At 40.0% G+C, this 27,104-nt stretch overlaps 1 protein-coding gene across 4 annotated transcripts in view; it reads left to right on the forward strand.

Moving 5' to 3' along the window:
- The window catches only part of KIF6 (kinesin family member 6), a 270,556-nt gene that overhangs the window by 38,416 nt on the left and 205,036 nt on the right, over positions 1-27,104 (forward strand). For all 4 annotated transcript variants that reach the window (XM_034764803.1, XM_034764804.1, XM_034764805.1 and 1 more), the window contains exons 5-6: positions 4,567-4,676; positions 16,063-16,192. In XM_034764803.1, coding sequence (XP_034620694.1) covers positions 4,567-4,676; positions 16,063-16,192 — 240 coding nt within the window. The remainder of the gene's footprint in view (positions 1-4,566; positions 4,677-16,062; positions 16,193-27,104) is intronic.

The following is a 27,104-nucleotide window of genomic DNA, read 5'->3' on the forward strand; positions in this document are numbered from 1 at the left end:
TGCTTTACCAGCCACTGCAGGGTCTCCTCCATCTCTGGGATGCCAAACTCTTGCAATGGCTCAGGATCTTGGACAAGCCCCCATGTGTAACAGGGCCCTCCTCAGTCCTGCCTCTGCTCTGTTCCAAAAATCACTCAGAGACCTCCTGGCTCAGCAGTCACTGGTACAGTTTATTTACACAGTGGAAACCTACCACCTCTCACCACATATTGCTGGGGGTCCCAGCCTTAGGGGCTTCTCTTTCTTACAGCCAGGAGAGGCGTGCTGCTACTTCTTTCCTTTCCTTTCCTTTCCTTTCCGCTCTGCTCGCTTGCTTGCTTGCTCTGTGCCTGTATATAGCCCCAGGCTAATCAGGTTGGCAGCTGTTCCGGCTCTGCCAATCAGTCTCAGGTTCCTCTAGTTAGCTCCAATTCACCTACCTTACTTGGAGTTGGAGTGACAGAGGGCTTGCTCAGCAGTTCCTGATCAGCACCCTGTCACAGGACCCAGGTAACCTCATAAATGTTGATTCAGTAGCTCCTTCCCCAACTGTGCTAGCCTACTTGGGCCTGGCATAAAGCCTCACTCTGTAAGAAGCAAAGAGTACAGTACCCCTCCAAGTCTGCATGGCTGCTCAGCCTGTTCCTTCCCCGCCTCAGAGAGGATGGCCATTGTGGGACTTAAGTGTTGCAGTGGACATTGTATGGACCCTATTCATCTGGGTGATTTTTTTTTCTCCTTAAAAAAGGAGATTAGCATCCCATCATGCTTCATTAGACATGCAAAAACAGTCTAGAAAAATCTTGAGTGGCTTAAAACTTGCTTTTTCATTCTCCCATCTTAACTAAAATGATTTAGTTGGAAAAGTTATTATATGGTTTAGATAAGAAATTAAAATTATGTATTCTACCAGCAAGCAACAGGTTTCTTTTCATTCTGTACTAAAGTTATTTTTAAGTCAGTGACTCTCAAATAGGAATTATTTTTGGTGACCCACAGAAGGGAAAAAAGTTTGAGAACCAAGCACTGTTGCCATGGATAAGGTAGGGGATTGCGGGGAGGCCATCGAAGGATCTTATGAAGTGGTCCTTGACATCAAAAGTGTAAGAACTTCTGCTAAAAGTTAGTTTTCACTTCAACCAAAACACAGAAATGATCTACTTTCCCATTGGACAGAAACAAAATCGGTGAGGAGATAAATATTACTGTCAGGTTTCTAAGAGGTTGTGACAGAGAGTGACGCTGATAGTCACTCATTACATCTGTACAAGAGAAAAATAAATTAAATATTCTTGGCAATTTTATATCAGTGTTCCCCAAAAGAGAAATGAAATTTTGTTTACATGCTGTAATATTAATTCTGAACCAATATAAGTCATTCATTCTGCCACTCCATCAACCATGTGAGGCAAAGCCAAGAAAATAAAAGTAAAAGTTGTGTATTGTCTGTCTGACTTCATGTGTTCTTTGTCCCTCTTTACTCCACAAGGTCCATGACTGAATTAAACTTTATTTCTTTAATTTAGCAACTTTGTGCAAATGTGAAAATGAAATATATTTGAAAATAGGTAAGCTGATCAAATAGCTTACTGTCGTGTCCTGGTTATCATCTGGTCAGCCATTCCATATTATGTTTGTACTGTATTTAGAGCTGTATCTACCAATCCTTATTCATAAGAGTAGATTTTAGTCACATGAACACCTACATGAGTAAGGGTGTATAAGATGGAGTCCCTAGAATACTCCTTGAGACTAGGACTTTGTCTTCCTCTGTCTGATACTGTGCTGATTAAATAATAATGTAGGATGAAGAAATAACCATCTGATTTGTAGTATTTGCATATTTAGTTCTATCAAGAGTGCATGCAGGAACATTTGATTTTTCAGACTTGTTTCTGGCATTTAAAGTGACTGGCGCTTCATAGTATTAGCTAACCAAACATTTAGGGACACTGCTCCCTCTCTGCTCTCAGATTGGCCACTTTTACTTTTTGTGTGGGTGTTTTGCTTTCCTCCCTTATCTGTTCTTGTTTCTCTTCCTTTCATCTTTGTCTCTTTCCATACCTTCCTCTTCTCTTATTTCCTCTTGTCTTTTATAGTGGGCCCTTTCAAAAAAGCTGACATAGGTGGAAATTTCCATATATTCATGCACTAGTCAAAAGTATATTTAAATATATTTAAAATATATTATACAAATATCTTTGTTATTGTTTCTTTACTATGTTTGTGGTGAAATGTCAATTTTCCTCTTGGTTCATGAGGTAGCTCAGAAGCAAGGTGAAGTATCATTAGAGGAAATGTAGTTTATCAGGACTGGAGCTTGTGGAGACAGAATTATAGAAGTGTAGGGCTGGAAGTGACGTTGAAATCATCAAGTTCAGCCCCCTGCGCTGAGGCAGGACCATGTAAATCTGGACCATCCCTGACAGGTGTTTGTCCAACCTGTTCTTTAAAACCTCCAGGGTTCCTGTTGAAGCCCAGAGGCATCATAAGTGTTTAGCAGTACATGGCATGTTTCTGTTAAGGCGGTTTCTTTGTAAAACAGGTATTGGTATGCAGACATTTGCAAGGAGCAATTAGCTTTTCAAATAGGGATGCAGTCGACTCTGTAGTGAAGGATCTCACTAATACAGGGTGAAATTCACTTCTCCCCGTTCAAAGCTGGAGTAAATGGGCTTGTGTGTGGATCTAGGTAGTGGTTCAGGAGGAATAGGGAGGATAATGTTAATCCACTGAACCAAGTGATAAGGCATATGGCTACAGCACTATGCAGCAAAGGCCTGCAGCTCGGTGGGTTGAGAGAGTTGCCGCTGTGCATTTAGCTATGTGTTGGTTCTTCCATTAAATTCACGTAAGTGCCTGTCTAGTGGTCTCTTCCCAGCATGCCCCCAAAAACCATCTATGGTGCACCAGAGGCACAGATGCCCCTTTCATGATGGCAGGTGAGTTCCATCCACACACACCTAAGCTCAAATGGTGGGCGCTCAACTGTCATAAAGGGTTTTCACAGGCCCCTGGATGAAAGTGAATTACACCCATAGAAAGTGACATCTGCTTTACCGTCCATTCTTTCCATGATGTAAATTACCTCTCTTGGGGAAGATTTATTACCTGTGTAAATTGCAATGCCAATCCCAATCTCTGTCTCATTTTTCATGCTAGTAAAACACCATTGGAAAAATAACAATATTAAAAAAGAAAAAAAATTAAGTGAAAAGACAAAAACAGGACCATTTTAATCATTCAAAGCCAGATTTGCCAGTGTGCTAAGTCCATTTGCACTGTGTAAATGGTCCAAAATTGCCTTAAAGTACCTATTGATGGTCAGAGGAGAATTCATTCTTTGTAGAAGAATTCTCTGTTGCTGTAAAGCTGGCAGAGGTGTCATAACTAGTTCTTAAACCAGCAGCACCTCTTCTCACTTTGAGTCTAAGGGGGCATGATAGAGCAGAGGGACTTTGCTTCTCAGGGAATCTTACTCCAGTGACGTAAGTTAGAGCTGCTCTTAACTTGCATCTCTAACTTGCACTGGTCTCTAGGCAGCTCAGGCCCATAACGGCACAACAGGCTCCTTATGAATAGACCAAGTAGAAAATTGATCTCTCAATTTCTAATAGCTTCTCCTTTTACTTTCCTGTTCAGAAATTCCCCTTACAATCTACATAGCTCCATGATTACATAATACAGATATTTTTTTCATCTACCCATAATGTGTCTTTTAAAACAGTTTTCTCTGAACACTCTTCTGTCATGATCAATAAAAATCTCATCCTGGAAATATGTTATGCAGTGACAATGAAAGGTTCATGTCTCACGATAGCCTTTGAAATAAAATTAGCACATTGTATTAGAAAACTGCCTCTGTAAGTGTGATAATGAGTGCTTTCCCAGTGATTTCATCCAATTAAATAAATTAATTCACTTTTACTTTGGAAATTGCAGTTCATTATTTTGAGGTTTACATTGTTTGGCTTTGGGGGAGGAGAGAATTCTGTCTGCAGAGACCAGTTGGATTATTTTACATTCTGGCAATACAGAATACAGAAAGAAAGTAGGGCTCCAAAGGATAGCTGACAGCATACGCAGTGTTTAGGTATTTTGGTAAAGAACATGGAAAGCAATGTGCCACTGAAGTTTCTAAAATGAAGTAAATCTTTGATTTTTTTTTTTTTTTTTTTTTGCAGGGATCATCTCTTTATCCATAATATGAGGGTATACCTCTTTATAGTAACATGGTTTTTTGTCAGAGAAGTGAAAAATGGCATGTTACACAATTCTGTAACCAAGTTGCCGCATTCTAAGTGTATGCAGACTTTTTTAGATATATGGAACCAATAAAAAAAATAACAGACTGAACTTGCTTCTAATCATGGGCATAGGTCTTTTTTATTTATTTTTTTTAAGTCTTCATGCATATGGCAATGGACAAACTTGAAAGTGTCACGAATTGAAAATGTAAAACATATCCAGCAAATGAAGGAGAGAGAGGGTGAGGAAGCAGCCTGGAAGCTATAGTGATAAATTTGTCCATCTGCCCTAGGGCTTCAGCTGCTATTTATAGCCCTTTTAATTTTCTTTCCTATTCAGGACAGCAGCAAAGTGTACACAACCCATGTTTCCTACTTGGAAATCTACAATGAATGTGGTTATGATCTGTTGGACCCAAGACATGAAGCCTCCAGATTGGAAGATTTGCCGTGAGTAACAAAACTACAAAGAATCAGCAGGAATAAAAAAATCACTTTCAGATGCCCTGTTTCGTTGTTTTCCTTTGAAACTGTATGATACTGACCTCAGACTTAATTAACTCAAAATAGTTCATTTTTATCAACTTTTTCAAAAGCTTCCATTATTATATTTTGTATGTATAGACATTGTGAAAAATGGATAAGAATAATTGAAGGTGAAGGTGTTCGAGACTGATATAATTGGGGGGAAAGGTTCACAGGAGCCAGTACAAGAAAAGAGAAGGAGTAATTGTTCTTCCTTGTGACAATTTATCCACTTCACCCTATGCTGTAGGAGTGACAAGACATATAGAACAGGGCAGCATTCCTCGAAACTAGTACACAGAAACCTATTTCAGTTATGCGCCTTTCCTTCAGGAGTAATTATTTTTTGAATGCTGGACCTTGTGGAATGTAATGTGATAGTAAAGGAGATAAAGGCCAAGAGGGATTCCAAAACGCAGTACAGTATTTCAGAACAGATGATCATCAAAGTACAGTTTCTGCTGATGAAATATTTAGTACACTATTAACATTTGCCTGAGCTGAGTACAGACCCTAAACTCAGTTTAGCAAAACCCATTCAAACCCCATTCTGCAACATTTGAAGAGTAAGCAGTTTTGATAATTGATTTATCCCAGTATTGAAGAGCATATGGAGGCTACATGAAACACTGTTGTTGGTTTTTTTTTTTTTTTTTTTTTTTTTTGGTGTGGCATTGTCAAAGCTCTCATATATTCTTCAGTTATGTGATTGTGGAATTTATAGTGGTTGTGAACATGGGAGTTAAATGTAAACTAATGCACTGTTGAGTTCCTGAATTTGCGGCTAGCCTGAAATAATAGCTCTGAAAAGTGTGAACTGCCTCATACATCTTAGTGAAATGTTGGCTCTGATATAGGACAACTTAGGTGCTGTCAGTAAAAAAATGTGTGGCATATTGAAACGTGAAGATCTGGCAACATCATAAATTCAATTCAGTATCAAAATACATTACTTGTTTTCATATTAACACACAAATAAATCATTTTTTAAAATGCATGTAAAACTGCTATAAAATTTCCACCAGTGCCACAGAATCTAGAGATTTTGCTGCAGAATTTAGATTTGTCCTTGGACAAAATGCATCCTGCAAAGTCTAGAGTTGTTCCTCATCAGTCATATAAAATATGGACCTTTTAAAAAGCCATTGCTATGAATGGATTGCCTCCATTATGAGGTAGCATAGTCCAGCAGATAGTGGTGTCAGGCGACTGATTCGATGTGTAGGTAGTCAAGTCTCTTAACCTTTCTGTGTCCCACTTTCCTCTTCTGGAAAATGGGTATAATTATACTTACCTGTCATTGTACAGTGCTTTGAGTTCTATGGCCAAAAGTACTACTTCATATTATTTATGTATTTAGTCATGGGGGGTAAACCTTTGGGACATGTTATATATTTGCAGTTTCTTAAACTCTGCAGACAAATCAGAGTCTAATTTTGAAAAGAACCTCATTCTGATGTCCATTCTTGCAGGTGTAAAATGTCTGTGCCTGCAATTAGTTGGGGGGTGCAAATGCTATCACATAGCTATCCAATTGAATTGTGGGCACAGTTATTTGTAGCCTAGGGTGTGCCTGGAAAAAGAGAGTTCACTATTAAAAACTGAGTTCTCAGTGTATGTAACGAATTGTACAATATCAAAACTGGTTTCTGTTTTGCATCTTGATTAAGCTAGAGTAGAGAATCTCTTGTGGCTGGTATTAGGGTATTGTTAGAAAGTTGAAATTACAAGGAGATTTGATTGTGGAATTAAGGCTAAAATACACTGGGATTGATGATGGAGTTGCCCGGTAAGCCATATACAATAGTTTATGTCAGTATGAGTAATATAGAGAGAATCAAATTATTTGCTGTATAGTAACTACTTTTCAAAGATAGATTAATAACTATTTTACTATATACATATTTATTAAACATGTTTTATGTATTATATTGGCCAAAAAGTAGTATTTATGCAATAGACTTGACAACATTTTTAAAGCTCTTCTTTGGTTATTTTGTATCAAGAATCTTTTATTTAAAAAAAAAAAAATCTTAATGGTAGACTCACCTAATGATCACATCAACATGGAAGGAGCTATTTCAAACTTATCAAGACTTTCATAATTTTTAAAAATGTATATACTTACATTTTAAGGGCTAAAAAGGAGTATAAATTGTGCATAAATGATTTATTGCACATGGAAATGATTATTTTGTATAGTTTGCCATTGCACAAGTAATTACCCCTTATGTGTGTACAACTTAGATGCAGTTTTTGTAAAATCTGTGATATGTTCAACATTTGCGACTTCTCTCACTTCCTCAGAGTTATAGTTGCTCCGGACATCTATGGAGCTGATCAATAATAAGCAAATATTTAGGGAAGAGAAAAATCCTAGGCAAACCTATTCAAGTACACCTCTACCTCGATATAATGCTGTTCTCGGGAGCCAAAAAATCTTACCGCGTTATAGGTGAAACCGCATTATATTGAACTTGCTTTGATCCACCGGAGTGCGCAGCCCCGCCCCCCCGGAGCACTGCTTTACAGCGTTATATCCGAATTCGTGTTATATCGGGTCGTGTTATGTCGAGGTAGCGGTGTATGATAGAAAAAATTTATCCAATGAGGAACTTCAGAACTGAAAGGTGATGTTCATCCCATTTCAGAAGGATCACACAATGCCTAACACATCAGTTAAACCCTATGTAAGCCCTTGATGTGGAGTTTAGGTGTCATATAGAGCCTTATGCAGGCTCTCTGCACTCAGGTGAAATTCACCCATATGAGCAAGAATAAAAGAGGTGAAGAAATATGTCATTTTTTTAACAGGAAGCAAAGAATCAGAGAAGCCGATAAAATATGCCATTTGTTTTGAAAGTAGTATCAACCCACAGATTCCTAGAGAAGGAAGTGAACCATTGTGAACCAAAGAAAAAGACTGACTTTATGCTAACAAGTCATATATTATTCATGACATTACGCCACTCTCCAGTTCAACACAAGGAATAACCACAGAATGATGACATGTAAGATCATTCAGTTTAACATAATAAACACAAACCATGGAAAGTGCACAATTGTCTCACTGATAGTGCTTGAAAAGCTAAATGTGAGGGCAGCATCTAATGAATGTGAAGAAAAGAATTCAGGTTTTGACAAAAATATATTAAAAGAAGACCTAATAGAAAGTGATAAAAGGAGATGGTAGGTACAAAATTGACTTTGCTTGGTATGCTAACATGTACGTTACACCTGTCTTGATTTACCATTTCCTCTTTTTTCTACATTTAAATCTGACACTTAATGTTGTTATACAACTAAAATAATAATTGCAAATGGCCACCATCCAAATAATTTACTGGCTGACATTTAAATTATCAGTGACTTAGAAAATGTCTTAGATTCCCCCTGGTAGATGGCAAGAGAGTATATAAGATCTACTATGATAATGGGGCATTTGAAAAAAAAATTACATTCTCCCATAGGGGAACACCTTCCCCCTCCCGCAACCCATAATCCTCCAAGGAAGGCCATGGTTGCTTAAAGCATAGATCAGAATAAACTACTCTTTTAATCCCTAAATTCCATAACAAGGGAAAGGCTAAAGACTAAGAATAAAAGATGTAACTGCCCAAAACCTCTATAATGACTACCTGTCTCATCACACAATCAATGTACAGAATTTAGGCTCTAGGCTCCATTGGGGGAATCTAGAGTATTTTTTGTCTTGAAAAATATTGTTCATAATCACTGACTACTGGAAATTACTTCAAAAGAGTTCCCAATCCTGTTTATTTCTCTACTGCCCTCCAAAGGTTTAAGGGTTCACCAGACTGCTGACACACAAAACTAAACCAAATATTATAACAAGAACTCATAGATCACTTAACAAAGGAAGCCACAGGAAAAAAATTCTACACACAGGGTAAATGACCATTTTTCTTCCATCTGGTTTATAATGCAAAGAAACCAACAGGCTATCTCCTGATTCTAGGCTAAACAATGTGTGCGTCAGCCATTCCCTCTTTCAGTGGTTATACAAGCTATATAATCTGGAGACTGGCTACCATCCATAGATATACAAGACCCATATTTTTACATACCAGTAATTCTTAGTACACTGAAAATTCCTGAGGTTCACAATATTAGGTCAGGCCTTTCACGAGAAAGTTCATCCCTTTGGAATGAAGAGTGCTCAATGTATGTTTTAGTTTACACCATGAATGTCTGTTACTACTGCACACCAAAGGTTAACAGGATATCTAGGTTTGACAATCCATGTTTTTCTGGATGCTAATAGAAAGAGCCAGACAGGAAATGATATTGGGGATAAACGGTACCGATTCATTCTTTCAAAGATTGGATCTGATATAATCCACAAAAATATTACAACTGGAACTAACCCAGACCTTGGAATGTGAAAGAGCTAATTTGAGCATAGAGCATGAAATATTCCTCCCCATTCAGAAAAGGATATCTTCATTTTATCTATTAACCCATCTCTCCAAAATAAGGAAGGATCAGTCAGTGACACCTTTTCTGAAGCCACTATTTCAAATCACAGTATTAACTCATTGGCATCATCAAGCGAGACTCCATATGTGACTACTGAAATCACTCAACTCATCTTATTCCTGTGTTCTTTTTTGGAAAGTTTTACTTTACAGTAGCTGAGCGGTGTACTAAATAAACAAGGAAGTATGAGTGAAGTAAGAGAAGCAACAGTATGTTATGCCCGCACTATTGTTTGCACTGGTTATTGACTATTGTGACAGACCCAGACCAGTGGGGTACAGGAGTCTGGTAGAGGGCAAATATACTGGTCACTGGATGAGTAGTTTTCTGTTCCTGGAGTGACCAGAGAAGGGGCTGCACTAGAGTAATCAGGAACCTGCTAGAACCAGTTAAGGCAGGCCGGCTAATTACAACACCTGGAGCCAATTAAGAAGAAGCTGCTAGAATCAATTAAGGCAGGCTAATCAGGGCACCTGGATTTTAAAAGGAGCTCACTTCAGTTTGTGGTGGGAATGTGAGGAGCTGGGAGCAAGAGGGGCAAGGAGCTGAGAGTGAGTGGGTGTGCTGCTGGAGGACCACAAGCGTTATCAGACACCAGGAGGAAGGTCCTGTGGTGAGAATAAGGAAGGTGTTTGGAGGAGGCCCTGGGGAAGTAGCCCAAGGAGTTGTAGCTGTCATGCAGCTGTTACAGGAGGCACTATAGACAGCTGCAGTCCACAGGGCCCTGGGCTGGAACCCGGAGTAGAGGGCGGGCCCGGGTTCCCCCCAAACCTCCCAATTGACCTGGACTGTGGGTTCTTCCAGAGGGGAAGGTCTCTGGGCTGTTCCCCAACCCATATGGTGAATCTCTGCGGCAAGAAAATCCGCCAATAAGCGCAGGACCCACCAAGATAGAGGAGGAACTTTGTCACACCATGTCATAAGAAAAGTGACCGCAGAAGGCAAATGAGGAATTGTATGGATGTATGATAAAGTACAATAGGGTGACATTGTTTTTGTTGATGATATTGTCCTGCTTAGTTCAATACATTGTTTAATGGAAGAAAAGCCCAGATTTGGGTTGATACAGCAAAATAAATTGGTTTGTTCATCAAGACATAATATATGGCTATCAGTGTCCCCAAAGTACCCATTAAAGAGGACAAAGAAACTCTACAAGAAGTAAGCTACATGATTCAGGCAAATCACATTGTTTCAAGAAAGAGCAATGCATGACATTTAGCAAGCAGTTTCAAAATATCAAAATCAGTCAGACACCTCTATGGACTGTGTAACTGTGCCTTCGTGGGTCACAACTGAGAATACCAAATTCAGGACAAACTGCTGAAAAATAGGGCAGATACACCCCAAAACTAGAGGTTAGTCTCCTATGAGAGATACCAAACCAGCAACAAAAGTAAACTTCTATTTCATCACACTAGCTAACAAGAAGTCAGAACAGCAGTTTCCTTAGGCATTCTAGTCCTTGTATCACCACCAAAAACACTAGACTTAGAGATGAGTGGTTCTTTAAAAACAATTTCATCAAATAAAGGTTCCTCTGATCACAAAGGAGCAGACACACAGACAGGTCAATAATATACAACTCAGATCTTACCCAATAATCATGCTGTTACCAATCCTTTAGTATCTAAAATCTAAAGGTTTATTTATAAAAAGAAAGAAAGGGGAGAGTTAAAATTGGTTAAAGGAATCAAATATATACAACATTTGCAAAGTTCTTGGATCAGGCTTGTAGCAGTGATGGAATAAACTGCTGGCTTAAGTCAAGTCTCTGGTTGCTTCCAAATCATAGGAAGATCTTCAGTTCCTTGGTTAGAATGCTCCCATTAGTATAAGTTCATAGTCCAGAGGCTGGAGCAGGAAAGAGACAAAATGGAGATGTTTCCAGCGCCTTTTATAGCTTCTGCCATGTGGAGGGAAACCCATTGTTTCAAACAAAGCACTTGGCATAACTAGTGGAAAATCACAGGTGACAAGATGGTGTTTGGAGTCACATGGGCAAATCGCATGTCCATGCATAATTCCACTTAGTCACAGTAGAAGTCATTACCTATACCTCAAACAGCACGTTCACAGGAAAGTCCATGCAGGGTAGGTGGGCGTCTTCCATTGTGTGTTAAATGTTCCTTGATGAGCCACTTAATTTGAATAGTCTCTTCAAGATGTGCAGGCTAAATACCTTATAACATTTGAAATCCAGGTATAGAGCCAATACTCATAATTTCAAATACAAAAATGATACATGCATACAAATAGTATAATCATAACAGTCAAATCATACCCTTTTTATAACACCTTACTTGATACATTTTGTACAAGATTTGTTGCAATTATATAACAGCGGTAGCAACAATGATCTGCATGGTCATAGTTTAATCAGATAACGTCACAGACTGCAGATCAGTCTGTCATTTTCTAGATTCAGATGGTACAATACAAGGACTTGCATGGGAGTATCTGAGGACAGAATGTAATCTGATTTTATCAGTAAAACATTGCTTTCTAAGGACAAAGTTATGCCTATTGAGTCTAAGCTCTGTGTATGAGTGATGAGAGGTGTGTCAGGGGTTGGCTGGCGATACTCCGGGGTGTGATGCTACTGGCGAGAGTTAAAGGGGCCACTTCCCCTAGCGACAATATCAGGGGAAGCACTGCCTAGAGGCGATAGTCCAAGAAGCCGCTTCGCCTAGCAGCAAGAGTGGGGAGGATAGGAGAACTGGGCCAGTCCTACTCACAGGGCCCTTCAAAACAAGGTACCCTGCTTCGCCAATATGGGGTTGATATAGCCATCACCAGGTGCTGGCCCCATTCAGGCTCATAGACATCTTAGTGGGGTAGGGCAGGAGAGCTAGGGGTGGGACAGGATTGCACTGTGTACTCTGGAGTACAGCTATTACTGCTCCAACAATAAGCATCTTGTGTCTCCTTTTACATGTGCTTGTGACTGTACTTTATGCTAGGGCATGGGTCTCATTATCCCTTCCAACCGAAATACTGAGCATCAGAAGGTAAGTTGTTTTCCTAGTCTAGTTCTCAAGGGAATGCTAGGCTGGAATTCTGCCTACTTGCTTTTACTCAGCATTATTGTATGGCACATTGCACATTGTTTGTGCTTAAATAATGATGATAATGGTGAAAAGATCCAAGTTCATCCAACAAACACCTCCAGGTTTTTCTGACAATCCTCTTGTCCCACTCTCACAAAAAACAAACAAAATCTTCCCTGATCATTATAATTTTTATAAATTCCTTTTCTGAGAGAAGATTTTCAATAGAGTGATAGCACTTGATATATTAATATTTTTAAAAGAGATAGAAACAGACTGTATCCATGTAATTAGTACGTATCACATAAGTGTTGCAGACAGTCAATGTTATTTTGGCACGACTTTGCCAGTGTGAGATTTGTGGGCAGCACTGTCCTGGCATCCTTCTTAACCCTATTAAACAATCAACAAGGAAGTCTGCTAATATTTCTAGGTGAGGCATGCGCCATCTAACCATTCCACTACTACTGTCTATAAATATGTCTTTTATTTATTGTGGCAAGTGGCCCTTTTGCTAAGGAGGGCTTGGATGTCGCTTCCATCTGAGCCCACTATGATGTCGTGTCATTCTGAAGAGGTCTCTTGAATGACATGAGGCATTGGTTCCTTGCTTAGGGATGGAGAGAACTGTCTAAGTTGACAAAAAACTTATGAAGTTTGGGAAGAGGGATACAATTAAAATATGTACAATTTTATATATATATATTTTGTTTCTGTGTTTTTTCTGAAGTACACATTGACTATATGTGATTTCCCTTCAATCCAGCCATTATTAGTTGGTGAATTTCTTGTAGGCAATCAAGGGAAAGGTGGAATTTGAAGGAATTTGAAAAAAGAAAGGGCTTACGGATCAGTTTGAAGTAGGTTATTCCATTTGTAGGGGGGAGTATGGAATAAAACATGGAAATAGTAATGGGAGAAATTAATAAGTAGGTGGTCAAGGCCAGTATTATTGGTAGAGTGCAGAAGGTAAGAGGTGACTGACCATCTTTATGTATCTGCTCTTTCTTGCTGAGAATTCTGAAGAGCCTGGAAGTAGAGGACAAGAGATTGAGCTTGATGTTATGGAAAAGGAGTTGGAAGATTTGGAGGATGTTGGACAGGGGAAGAGGGAACACAATCAGAAAGATGAGGAAGGAAATTGATCTTAGTAGCTGTGTTTTGAATACATTTAAGAGAGGGGAATGAAGGTATCAGTGAAGCCAGAGATGGGGAGGTAATAGAAATCAAGACTGGAGATAAGGACCTTTGACATGTTTTAGCTATGTTGATAGAAAGAAAAGATTGGATATCAGAAATGCTGTGGTGGATGGAGCAGCATTTTTGGACAATTTTTGATCTTGATGTGTGGTTCAAGGACAGGGATCCAATTTGGCCAGGTCAATAAGCTAACACTCTTTTTTTAAGTTTTAGATTCTGGCATTTTTCCTGCATAATCTGTTTTGATTTAAAAATATAAATAAGGGCTTTTCCACATGAACAGTTAGTCCACTTTGAAACAGGACTAGATCAAAGCATGCTAATGAATTGTTAATGAGTATCAACAGGGTCCACACAGATAGTGTGCAGCAGGTGATTGTGGGGTAAATTCTCTCCACAACTAGCCATGAATTAGATATTAATGTAGACAAGCCCTAAGTCTCTCAGCATTATAATTATGAAAATAAATCTTCAAAATGTGATCTGCGTGCAGTCGACACTCTGAAACAACAGCTCTGAGAAGTATGAACTGATCCATTCGTTTCTCTGGTGTGGTGACTCAGCTGCCTTCTGATGATAATTTAAATTAGCTATTACATTGCGAATCAAAACATATATTAAAAAATAAAAAAGAGAGAGAAAGAGAGAGTGGAATGATTATATTATGAAGATCCGCACAATCTGCTGTGAATGGCGTCTCAGTTTGATGGCAAATGGATGGCACTTGGGAGAGTTTCACCACTTTTTTCTCTAATCTCACCCCTGGAACCAAAAGGCAACAAAGGAGGAGCATTTCCCAAGGGAGTATCTTGAGTCCCACTGAAAGTAAGCCAACTGTGCAGAGCCTGGTAGGACAGCCAAGCCCCGTTCCCATCCCAACAAGATATTGCCTCCCTTTCCCAGAGCAGCAGGGGCCTATGCTCCTGTGGTGGTGGGTATGGGGCTAGGTAGCTTCCTCCCTGGTTATTCTGGCTGCTGCTCACTTTTCTGGAGACTGTCTACAGATTTGGGCAAACATCATGCATTGTTAACACTGTAAGTCAAGCTTTTAAGCTTTTCTCCACTACCATGAAGGCTAGAAATATATATGTATTTTAAAAATGAAAGCTGATAGTTTGATGCCATCATGTAACTCTGTGAGCCAGGGACTTAATCATGTGCTTATTGTGTCTATGCGATAATCTGAGCTTTCCTCTGGGCATCTCAAATTCCATTTATAGGGAGACAATCCTGAGAAGACAATCAGAATCCAGGAGAGCACATGTGATAATATTTTGAATATCTGGACAAACTATAGTGAGTAGCATTTCAAGTGAGAAGAGATTAGAGTACCACTACATTTTACTTTCCATTTCAAGCCCAGGTCAAGGGAAAGAGCTTGGAAGATTACTCGCAGGCTAATGAGATCTGATATTGTGATATAGTGGTAACAACAGAGAATGTAGGGATGGTGAGGAATTTGGAGGTAAGAGCAAAAGTTCACTGTGGATTCATGTTTAGTTTAAACAGATGGCAAGACATCCAGGAAGAAATGTCAGAGAGACAGGTTGAGATATGAGGTCAAATTGATGGGGTCAGATCAGGAACATAAATAAAGATTTGTGAATCATCTACATAAATATTGTAATTGATGCCTTGTGAGCAAATCACAGAAAGATCAGCCAGAGGGAGCAAAGGTAGAAGAGGAGGCAAGGATGGAATTCTGTTGGGATCTTTACTGCGAGGGGTGGAGGAGGATCTATCAAAAGAGACACTGAAGAAACGACCAGAGAACCAGAAGAAGACCGAGTTACAAAAGCTGTGGAAGGACAAGATGTTGAGACAGAGAATACTATTGTGTCTAAAGCAGCAGAGAGGTCCAGGAGAACGAAGATAGAATAGAGGCCCTGAGACTTTGTCACAACATATTTTTTAAATACTTTAATTAGAACAGTGTCCAGTGAAGAAGAGAGTGGGGGACAAACCAGGTTGGAATGGTTCTAATATAGGTTAGGAAGAGATGGTGCATTCAGTGGCTTTGAAAATGAGGGGACGAAGGTCAATAGGGCAGTCGTCGTAAAGGAGTGGTTCTCAACCTATTTACCATTGTGGGCTGCATATGCAGGTCTCTCCGTGTTATGTGGGCCGCATCCACACAATATAGATACTAACTGTATGGCCCTGAGGATGTCACATGGGCTGCAGCTGTGTGCTGATTGGGCCGCCGGTTGAGAACCACCGTCATAGAGATAATTGGGGTCAAAAGATGTGTTTTGTTTTTTCTAAAGATGGTGAGATAAACATGCTTAATTTGTGATAGGAATGATCTAAAGGAGATCAAAGTCTCGAGAGTAAGGATGAGAAGTCAGGAGGTGGCAGGGAATCAAAAGTACTTATTTGGTATTTATTATAATGTTAGTATTGTTTTAATACTTCAAATCTTCAGTGCTTATTTTTACTGTGCCATGCCTGTTCAAATACCCACTATTTTATTTGAAATCTTAATGAAAATATTAAAACAAGGATCACTTGCAATCAGCTCTAGTATTCTCTTATTCTGTCCTTTTTTTTTTTTTTTGTAGAAAAGTGACAATAATGGAAGACCCTGATCAGAACATTCATCTGAAAAACCTGTCTCTTCAGCAAGCAACCAACGAGGAGGAAGCACTGAATCTTCTTTTTTTGGGAGACACTAATAGGATGATTGCAGAGGTAAGAATCAAGCTTACTGGTACAAATTTTATCTTAAAATAGTTATAAATATTCTCATATAACAACTGCTTAACCAGTGCAGGGGGCTGACATGAAATGGTGGCTTCTTTTTTAATAGATGTCCATTGTGAAAATGTAATAAGCATGCTTCCATTTTCTGCACTTATGTTTTTCACTTTGTGAAGAGCTTTCAAATGTTTGTACTTTGTTTTTCTAAAGAGTATTTATTCGTTTCACTGTTTCAGAAATACCATAATACTGTCTTTCTCTGTGCAGTTGGTACCTCGCAGTCCAGTAAATATGTGACTCTGATTGGTTGTCAGCTATGTAATAATTTATCATTGCAATTAAAACATAAATGCAGCCTTTTTGAATAAAAGCACATAGACTGACTTTTGGATATTATGTGTGTCCCACATGTATGCACATAAAAAGATCTGAACAGTCATCATTTTATATGGCACTGTTAAAACTTCTTCCAGACATAACAGCTTGCATTTGAAGTGGTTACAGTAACAGCTAACAGTCCCTGTATTTTTTCTCCAAATAATATGCATGTGTGGTGTGTATTACTTGGGAAAAGAAACAAACACTGGTATATGCTATGTTTAAAATGAAATCTTCAGTTTTTCTTTCGTATTCAGTAGTTGAAAACGAAATGTAGACATAAAAGGCATATTATAGTAGCAGGGCATTGTCAACCCCTGAAATTATGAGATGTCTTCTCTGCTTCCTAGCAGCATGCTCAATACAGCTATTTGCATCTTAGAAGGTTATAATTTATTCAAGGGGTCTGTTCTGAAAAGACATCTTAGAATGTCAGAAAGGTACACAGTAAGTTAGCGAGGAGAAAAATAGTGAGAACATGTTTCACATCAGGAAACCTTTCAAATATATGAAAAAAATACAAGGTAGCCCTTGGCCCCCATTGACTGATATGTACATACCCACAGACTTAGAAAGGAACACTTAAATCCATAATGCGTTCATTCAAGAAGCTGACACTTTTTACTACAGCTGTGAGAATACCTTCTTTCTGGAATTCGTTATAACATTGAAAAACATAGGAGGATCACTCTTCATAATAATGGCAAATAAGGGTTCTAGTCTTTTGGCACCTGAAAAGCAAAATATTTGGGCTGTTTTTTTATCACATATTTTGGCTTCTGTAAAACATTATGCTCTGGCCATTTTAAGAGTGCCTGTGTGTGTGTGTGTGTGTGTGTGTGTGCGTGTGGGTTTTTACCTGACTGTCAGAATTAAATTTCTGAGAAGGGAGAGCTTATGCGGGAAGGGGAAAGGACTTGGTAACCTAGTTTAAAAAAATGATTACTAACTTCACATTTACAGAGAAAATTCAGAAGCTACTATGGTAACCAGAAAACATTTGCAAAACATAGTCCCAAGACCTGGTATACAAAATCAAGTTTTCCTTAGGGTTTATTTTCATGTACTCTAGTTGTAGCCAGCATTTTCAGGAAAAGTTATTAAGAAAAGATACATACTTGTTAGTCCAGAACATTAAAAACAATCCCCAAACCTCTACAGATATCCTTCATACAACTTAGTGTTTTCTTAAAGCTAGTAATGAGAACTGCATGTTAATTAGTGTTCTTGATCTCATAATTTTAAATGAAAAAGATGAACTGCTCAGAATTACTTGGACAAATGCTAGCTGTGACTGAACCCTCTGCTGGTTGAAATTACAAGAAATATCTTCATGTTACTTGCCGTACTACAGATGGGAAGCACAATTTTCAAACTTGAGTTCCTTAATAAGATGTCCACATCTTTTAATGGCTTCTTTTTATCCACACTTAGAAATATCAAGGACAATTTACTTGCACCTAAGTGATGATCTTCATGTCTAAATGCAAGATTTTGATATCCTGTTAAGGTACCCAGGTTTGAAAATCGGGCTATCTATGTTACTTGATGTAATAAACTGTGTTGCTTACTCTTTAATTTTAAAGGGGTGGTTTGATTGACTCATTTGTTTATTCATAATCTTTCATTCATCATTGTGAAATTTATACATTGCTTTACAAACAGTATAAGACATGTTCCCTATCCCAGTATGCTTACAGTCTGATCAAGACAAGACTCTGGGCAGCAGTTCAGGGAATGGCGCCTGTGTGGAAATTATTTGTGAAGGGAGCAAGATAGAAAGCATTCATGGAAGAACTGGTTCTCTGGAAGAATTTGAAGAAAAGAGAGGATGTGTCGTGGAAAGGTTGTGGTAAAGTGCTCCAAGTGTAAGGGCAGCTGGAAGCCCAGAGGAGAAGAATGAGTGTAGCACAGGAGTGAGAAAAAAGAATAAAAGGAAATCAAAACAGAGAGGTAGGCATAAGCAAGACTGTGTACAACTCTGATGGTGAGGACAGAATTCTAATTTGATAGAGTAAGAGACTGGAAGCTAGTAAAGGTGTTCAAGGAGAAGGATAACTTGTTCTTAGTGATGGGAGGGGGAAATGACTTTAGTAGTGGTATTTTGAGAGTCTGGAAGGAGAACTTATAGTAATCAAGGTAAGAGAATTAATCAAGCTATGGCGAAGGCTATTAGTAGTGGGGATGGAAATGAGGGTGGGTATATTTTTGGTGATATTAAAGAGGAAGAATCATGAGGACTTACTAGGAGACTTCCTTTAGGGGAAGTAGTATGGACAAGGGTCAACGATGACACTAATGTTGCAACCCTCGGGAACAGAAAGATAGTGGTCTTATCAGTGGTGATAGGGGATGTGGTGAAGAAGGATTAGGAGGAAGGTTGAGTTCAGTTTTGTTGAGAATGAGGCAGGACATTCTACCCCTAGAGAGAGGGGTAATGTTGGTGGTTGAGAATTAGGTTGGTCATTGGCATAAAAATAGTAGGTGATGCCATGGGGGCAGAAGATGTTGCCGAGAGAGAAAATATAGACAAAACATTCAGGCTTACAACTGAGTGAGACAGGTGAAGATAAGAAATCACCAAAGGTCATGATGAAGGAGCTAATAATGAAGTTTCACGATAACTATAAAGACATAGAGTCATGGAAGCCAAGAGAGGGGAGAAAGCAAAAGAGGAATCAAGGAGGATACAATTATGAGAGTGTCCCTCTGATTTAGCTAGGAGAAGGGATGGGGATGAAGGAAAATTTCTCTACTTCTCTAATCTAGGGGATACAAGAACATACTGGAATCTAGAGGAAAAGAGGAGTTAAGTATCTTAATTATGGATACGTCTACACAACAAAGAAAAACCTGCAGTTGGCCCATGCCAGCCAATTCAGACTCATGGGGCTCTGGCTGCAGGGCTATTTCATTGGCTGTGTGGTCTTCCAAGCTCTAGGAGCCTGCGGGATAAGAAGGTCCCAGAGCTCCCTCACCAGTGGCTGCATAGAGAAGAAAATTGATATTTGATTATGAATTCAAATTATGGTCCCTGAGTGGTGCCATGAAATTTTTTAATTTAAGTGTTTGAACCGGTCCCATCTTCTCAGCTGCCCTCTTATTACTTCTCCTACCTTCCCAAGAGCAACTCTGATATGAGCTAGGAGAATGCTGGACAGCTGCTGTCCCTTCTCTACTGCAGCTGCCCAACAGCTCTCTTTAAGGCCTGCTGCAGCACCAAGATAGAGAGGAGAGTAGTGTCTGCTTCCCTGACAGTCTGTGTAAGCCGTAGGAAGAGCAGAAGAGCTTGACTGTCTCTGCCAGAGTCTAGGGCAGTATCTGACAAAGGATGGCTCTCTTCCCACACACAGCAACCCAGGGTGCAGCCATGAGAAGAGAAACCAGTGCAACCAGTTATGGTTCTCTGATTCTCTGTCATAGTCTAGGTTAGAGCAACCTATGAGCTGCTCTAACGTGTGCCAACATGGTATATAGTCTCCAAAGTAATAGCCATAGCACAACATGCTCCAGCCATTCTGCCTACATACTGCTAGACACCCTCTGCACCCGGAGCTGTCGGGAGGGAAATGGAGGAACCATTTATGCCATCTCTATGCACAGGAAGTCCTTAGGTTAGCATAGAGAGCTGAAGGTTAAAGCATAGACCATTCTGGTCATTCCAGAGCAGTTCACCAGCCAAGCTGTAGTGAATTCCATTTTCAGGCTCTCAGCCTGTCTCTCTGACTTCCTTCCTTAGTTCCCAGGTGAGTGAGCTCCCAGCTTCTTCCAGAAGTCAACTCTTATCCCCCCACATCACATCTCTCAGTCCTTTGTTCTCAAGCTGGGGTCTCTGCTCTGCTTTCCTCCTCCCTTTGTGTAATTGGTTGCTAGGTTTCAGTGTCCTGGTGATTGGGCTTTCCATTGTCTTCTCATGTTTTCCATTGATATGAGTTGGCCTCAGCCAGTCCTTTTTAATGACCCATTCAGCCCACTGAGACAGCTAGGTGACACACACACATCTATGTCTCTTAGCCTGCCCTGAAAGCTAACTTAATGCTGTTTCCCCCACTGGGTAGCAATGCGAAATATAGGCATGCATAGGATTCATAAAAATATTACAAAAAATTCCCACTTCATGACACAAGTCTTGTGATATATTGTTGTTTTTCTTAAAACCCTAGCTCCTCAAGTCATTAAAATATATGAGAATCTCACCTTACCTTTTTTAAATGAAAGTTTCTAGTTCATGTGGTTGTAGAAGAAAGATTGAAAATGTGTCCTAAATATGACATGAAGGTTTAAAAAAGATAAATAAAAGTATATAAAAACAAAAAAAAATCCATTATTTTTATTTTTAAAACTCTTAATTAAGCCAATAATATGATCTTTGGGGGAGGAGGGCATGGCTGAATAATTTCTAATCTCTTAAGGTCAGCAGTTCTTTGATTGCTGTTTTTAGACCTTTTTTGAAATAATATATGTGGCCCTCAGGCTGAAAAGTTTAGACACAACTTGTCTATGTAGTTCTTTATTGGATTTTGTGTTCCTCTAAACTTAAAAAGACTAAGATAAAGTCAGTAACCTCCCAAGAGCATGCACAAGTTTTAGAAATCTCAAATCTTATTTTGTTAAGTTAGAGCAATATGCCTAAACACTGCAATTACAAATAAACCCAGCATTTGTTTTTCTCGAATGAAAAGTTAGTCCACTTTAATGAGGAAGGAAATGTTTCAAAACATGGTTTTATGACTCTAACTCTCAGTTGTTTGAATTTGGAAGACCGTACTTACAAAGTATTGTTCCATTACTTAACATGAGGCACCTATGCAGGCGGTGTAAACAGCAGGGGGTTGGCAATGTTCATATATGTTGTTTCAATAGAAAATAAAGCTTTTAAACATTTAAAGATGGCTGTGGGGACTTACTTGTGACATCCGTGTTAGACTCACTCCTCTTCTAGCTAATTTTATTGTCAATTAATACTCTCCTCTGGGCCACTACACTGTTGGGAGCACCATCTTTTGGGTGAGACATAAATATTGGACCCTGACACTTTATGATCAGTTGAGATTAAAGGGCACTTTTGGCAAGAATTGGCATGTTATCCCTGCACTGGCCACATTTCAAACTGAGTTATGACTTTCTACCTCCCTAAATTCCTCTTTGGCTGGCACGGAATGGCATTCATACGTCAAGCAGCCATGACTTCATTTCAACGAGTAGTAGAACAATTACTGTCACATATCTACTGTATTGAACAATCTTTAAAGTGTTTTATGATTTTTATGGATAAAGAGTGCTGTATAAATGTAAAGTTGAATAATAGTCTCATAGTGGAATAATAAAGATTTTGCATCAAGGTCTGACTGTTAAGTCTTATTCTGAATGAGGACACTAATACATGAAGTATGACAAGGTAATTTTTTTAAAGCGAAGTGAGGGCTTGCTTTAAAAATCAGAAACAAGTGAAAAATATATTTGGTCTCCTGATATCTTCATGTCAGATACCTAGAAAGACTCCTTTCAGTCTGCAGCTTCAAATATATCTCCTATATTTAATGGTAAATAAGTGACATTACCCAGACTTTTCTTACTGATGAACGTGTAGCCTAGATTTACTTATATTTGTTCACAATAATTCATTGCAAGGTTGCAATTCTACCTTCAACTGTTTAAGATCACTATTGCCAGTATAACTGCATACCTTGCCATATGTTCCTGCCGCATAAAATGGGTTTCTTTCCTATTTTAACAGAAAATAACAATTTTTTGATGATGAAAAACATACATTCCTAGTGTGAAATCCTGGGTCCATTGAAGTCAATGACAAAACTCTCATTGCTTCAATAGACCCAGAATTTTACCCATAAGATCTATTTCTGATTTATACCAAAGCCATATTTACATCCACTTTTAGGTTCTTTTCCACTGACAGAGTGGTGTATAGTAGCCTTAGTGAAAATGTAAATTAGGTCCCTAGGGCAGTGATTCTCAAACTAGGGCCGCCGCTTGTTCAGGGAAAGCCCCTGGCGGGCCGGGGTGGTTTGTTTACCTGCCGCGTCCACAGGTTCAGCCGATCGCGGCTCCCACTGGCCACGGTTCGCCGCTCCAGGCCAATGGGAGCTGTGGGAAGTGGTGGCCAGCACGTCCCTCGGCCTCCTCTGCTTCCTGCAGCCCCATTAGCCTGGAGCGGCGAACCGTGGCCAGTGGGAGCCGCAATCGGCTGAACCTGCGGCGTGGTAGGTAAACAAACCGCCCCGGTCCGCCAAGGGCTTTCCCTGAACAAGCGGTGGCCCTAGTTTGAGAACCACTGCCCTAGAGTCTGGAGTCACTTTTTGTCTTATGGTTGACATAATGATTTGAAGAATGGTAAGACATCACAGTCTGTGCAGTCCCAACCTTCATTAGTGAATCAGATACCTTATTTCAGTGATAATTCATTTTGTAAGTATATTTCGGCAAGTATAAGTATAAAGAGCAAGTTTTTGCTGGATTATACAAGGTGTGTGAGAAATCCAGTTCAACAATTTTCTTTTATACGAAGAGCACATGCCCACTGCTGATTTTACAACTGCAAAAGCTGTTGATTTGTATTAGGACAGCAAAATTCAAACATGTTGCTCTCCTGTAATATAACACAACAGCTTTTAGACCACCAGAGCATGACTTTAGATGAAGTAAATGGAGGTCAGGAGTTCCCAGCAAAAAGAGATTGAAATCACCTCATCACTCCCACTTTAGGGGACTTCATGGCCCAAACTGGGTACCACTGTAGTCCTTTGAGAAGGAGTATGGAACTGGACCTTCAGCATCATCTTGAGAATCGAGACTAACTGCCTCCAGTACAAAAGCCAGGATATCAACGTCTACCTCGACATCAAGTACTTCAGTACTGACTTCTTCAGCACTGATTCCTTTGTTATTAATCTCTACGGTACTGCCTTCCTTGACACCAACGGTGTCTATACTGATTATCTTGGCACCATCCACAATGGTACTGTCAACTCATTCAAGGAGGTTTATGGTAGCACTGTCCTCCATAGTGTGAATGTATATGGTACTGAGCGAGCTACAGGAGACACAAAAGGCATAGTCTCCACTGCTATCTATGGTGCTGAACATTTCTACAACATTGCCTACTGCTGCTGCAGTGCCAAGTCCCTGTTAGATGCCGGTCAAAGCTAATTTAATGGTGCCATGTATTCCCCCCTACTCCAGCAGTTCTCAAACTGTGAATTGGGACCCCAAAGTGGGTTGCAACCCCATTTTACTGGAGTCACCAGGGCTGGCATTAGACTTGCTGGGGCCAGGGGCCAAAGCCAAAACCCAAGCCCCACTGTCTGGGGCCAAAGCCTGTGGGCTTCAATCTTGAGCAGTAGGGCTCAGATTACAGGCCCCCTGCCCTGGGACTGAAGCCCTTGGACGTTGGCTCCTCCCCACCCTGGGCAGTGGGGCTTTGACTTTGGCCCTCCCACCCAGCATGGCAGGGCTCAGGCAGGCTCAGGCTTTGGTTCCCCCCTCCTGGGGTCGTGTAGCAATTTTTGTTGCCAGAAGGTGGTTGCGGGGGGAGGGATAGCTTAGTGGGTTGAGTATTGGCCTGCTAAACCCAGGGTTGTGAGTTCAATTCTTGAGGGGGTCATTTAGGGATCTGGGACAAAAATCTGTCTGGGGATTGGTCCTGCTTTGAGCAGGGGGTTGGACTAGATGACCTCCTGAGGTCCCTTCCAACCTTCATATTCTATGATTCTATGATTGATTCTAAGTACTCCTATTAGGATAGCATCTCCATTAGAGGAAAAGTGCTCTTTATCTTCATCTCATTCCTAACAAAGCAAAGAGGGATCACTTGTATATTCCACAAGGACCTCTAAAAAGGCATCACAGGCATCTTACAGACCTAATTCATCTATGGGATACAGAGATAGGAAGATGTTCTGGTACCCTCTCGTCCCCCTTCCTTACATGTAGCATGTAGCCATGGTCCTAGTGGAACCCATGGGGTTTGCCCCACACAAGACAAACAACATCTGTGCCACCTTCTAGGATGAAGACTCACCCTCCTGTGCATCCTCCCAGAAGGCTAGGGAGTCTCAGGTTGCAATCCATCAGTTTGAACAACCTAAGGAATTATCTAACGAGGAGCAACCTCAAACAGAAGAACAGATCATGCAGGCTGCTATCTCATCATCGTCCCTAGACAAGGCAGTGGCTCCATCTACACCATATCACTTGGAAGATCACAAGAGTTCCAGACGTGCACAGACCTATAGCTGATTCTCTAGAAATCATGGCGGAGGTGATCCAAAAGGCTCTTCGACAGTACTCCACACCATCATACCTAGTTGTCTGGCTTTACTCTTAAGTTTTGCTAGCTCTAACAAAGCCTCGTTTTTTCTGGCAGACTCCAATGACAGTGACACTGATTTCTGAGAAGGTGTATAAGAGGTTCCATGTACCATCCACCAACTCTAAGTATCTATATACTCATTCAGTACGTGACTTTCTGTTAGTGGCAGTGGCTACTGAAAGTAACACAAAACAGCCAAAAATGATGGTGAAAGACAAGAGGAAATGTATCTTGATTTATTCAGCAGAATTAAGCACCAGCCAGCCCGCAATCTCAAATTATTAACTACCAGGCTTTTTCTGAACAACCATGAGTTTTCAGAGTTTATCAATAAACTCCTGCAAGAGAACAGGGAGAAATTTAAATCTTTGGTTTCTGAGGGACAAATGATAGCAAGAATATCTCCCCAGGCAATGCTAGATGCCCCTGAGACCGGATCCCATCCCTGGCAAGTTCCATTGTCCTGAGGAGAGCATCTTGGCTCCAATGTTCAGGTGAGGGAGGAGTGTGCAGACGATGATGGAGGAACTTCCCTTTTTTGGGCCCAGATCTCTTTAGTGCAAAGACAGATGAGGCTCTTAATTCATTGAAGGACTCCCTAGCCACCCTTCATTTTCTTGGAGTATATACACCAGCTCCTAGATGAAAGTTAAGGAAGACTACATCTTTTACTAGACAGAGACAGACAGACACTGAGTGCCTTTTTCCACCAAAGAGACTTGGAACCACCAAGGAAGCAAGGGTTGGAGGGGTGACCTTTTGCTTTTACATCATATTCATACCATGCTGCAACTATCTTGAGATAGTCATATTAATGGGAGAGGTGAGAGCTTCTTTTATTTTTGGGGAGTGGAGGGAGTCATGGAACCTGATAACATCAGACCACTGGGTTCTAGAAGTAATCTCAGTAGGATACGCTCAATTATTCTGTACTTCATTCCTCTTCCCCATCCCTCTCATGAAAAAGTGTGATACCATGAATTGGACTCACTTCTTTCTCTCAGAGCTGTAGAACAAGTTCCATTGCAATACACAGGAAAATGTTTTTATTCCAATTACTTCCTAATACCAAATTCTTGCCTCAGCTATCATTTGAATAAAAAGTTTCATTTACCAGTTTTCTTCCTGGAACCGTATTCTAACCAAGGGGAGTCTAGGTTACATACCGTGGATGTCCTTCGTGCATTATCATTCTGTCTACGTAAGACCAAACCATTTAGAGTCTCCTCAAAACTCTTTGTTTAGTTTGCAGACAGATCAAAGAGCCAAGCTATTTCTACCCACAGGCTTCCAAAATGGGTGTTTAGCTGCATCAAGACTTGTTACATTCTAGCTACTTTAGATCCTTCAGTGCAGATTAGGACCCACTCCACTAGGACTTAGTTAGTTTCTGCACCTTTGTTGAGAAACATGCCCTTCTCAGAAATATGCAGTCTATACATTCATGAGACACTATTATCTGGGGTAAGTCCTTATATCTGATGCCTCTTTTGACAGAGCTGTACTTCAATCTTTAAGTAGACTCTGAGCACCTACTTCCTTACATTAGGTCACTGCTTGTGAGTCATCGAGGGTGGAATATATTTGCACAAACAGTTGAAGAAGAAGAAACAGTTACTTACCTGATAGCAACTGTGGTTCTTTGAGATGTGTTGTCCATATATATTCCATGAGCTGGCCTTGTTCCGTACTACTATGGGGTCCTGTAACACCTGGATTCTAAATGGAACTAAGGAACTAAGTGGTGGTTGATGCAGCACCACCCTTCATGACCTTGATGAGGGACACAAGGACACTTAGTGCATAGGCACAGCCCCAAGGAACATCACTGGCTAGAAGATTCCAATCTCAAGCACATGGGGCGCATGTGCACTAATAGTGGACTATAGATGGACAGCACATCTTGAAGAACCATAGTTACTATAAGGTAAGTGACCAACTCTTTTGCATTACACTGTGAAGGAAATTAAGTTGGAAGTAGAAGGAAGTGTTTTGTGAAGATGTAGAGTCTGTCATGGGCAATGTGAATATGCTACATACGTACTATGGGACACCTTTTAATCATACTCTGACTAGACCTTTTCTTGCTTTGGGGGATTTACATTGTGGGGAATGTCATATTTAATTAATCTTAATTCCCTTTAAACATGTATTTTGTTGAGTAAGTGACAAGTTATAGTAGGTCACCATTTCCCA

The sequence above is a fragment of the Trachemys scripta genome, chromosome 3 (assembly GCF_013100865.1).
Source record: "Trachemys scripta elegans isolate TJP31775 chromosome 3, CAS_Tse_1.0, whole genome shotgun sequence".
Taxonomy (NCBI): domain Eukaryota; kingdom Metazoa; phylum Chordata; order Testudines; family Emydidae; genus Trachemys; species Trachemys scripta.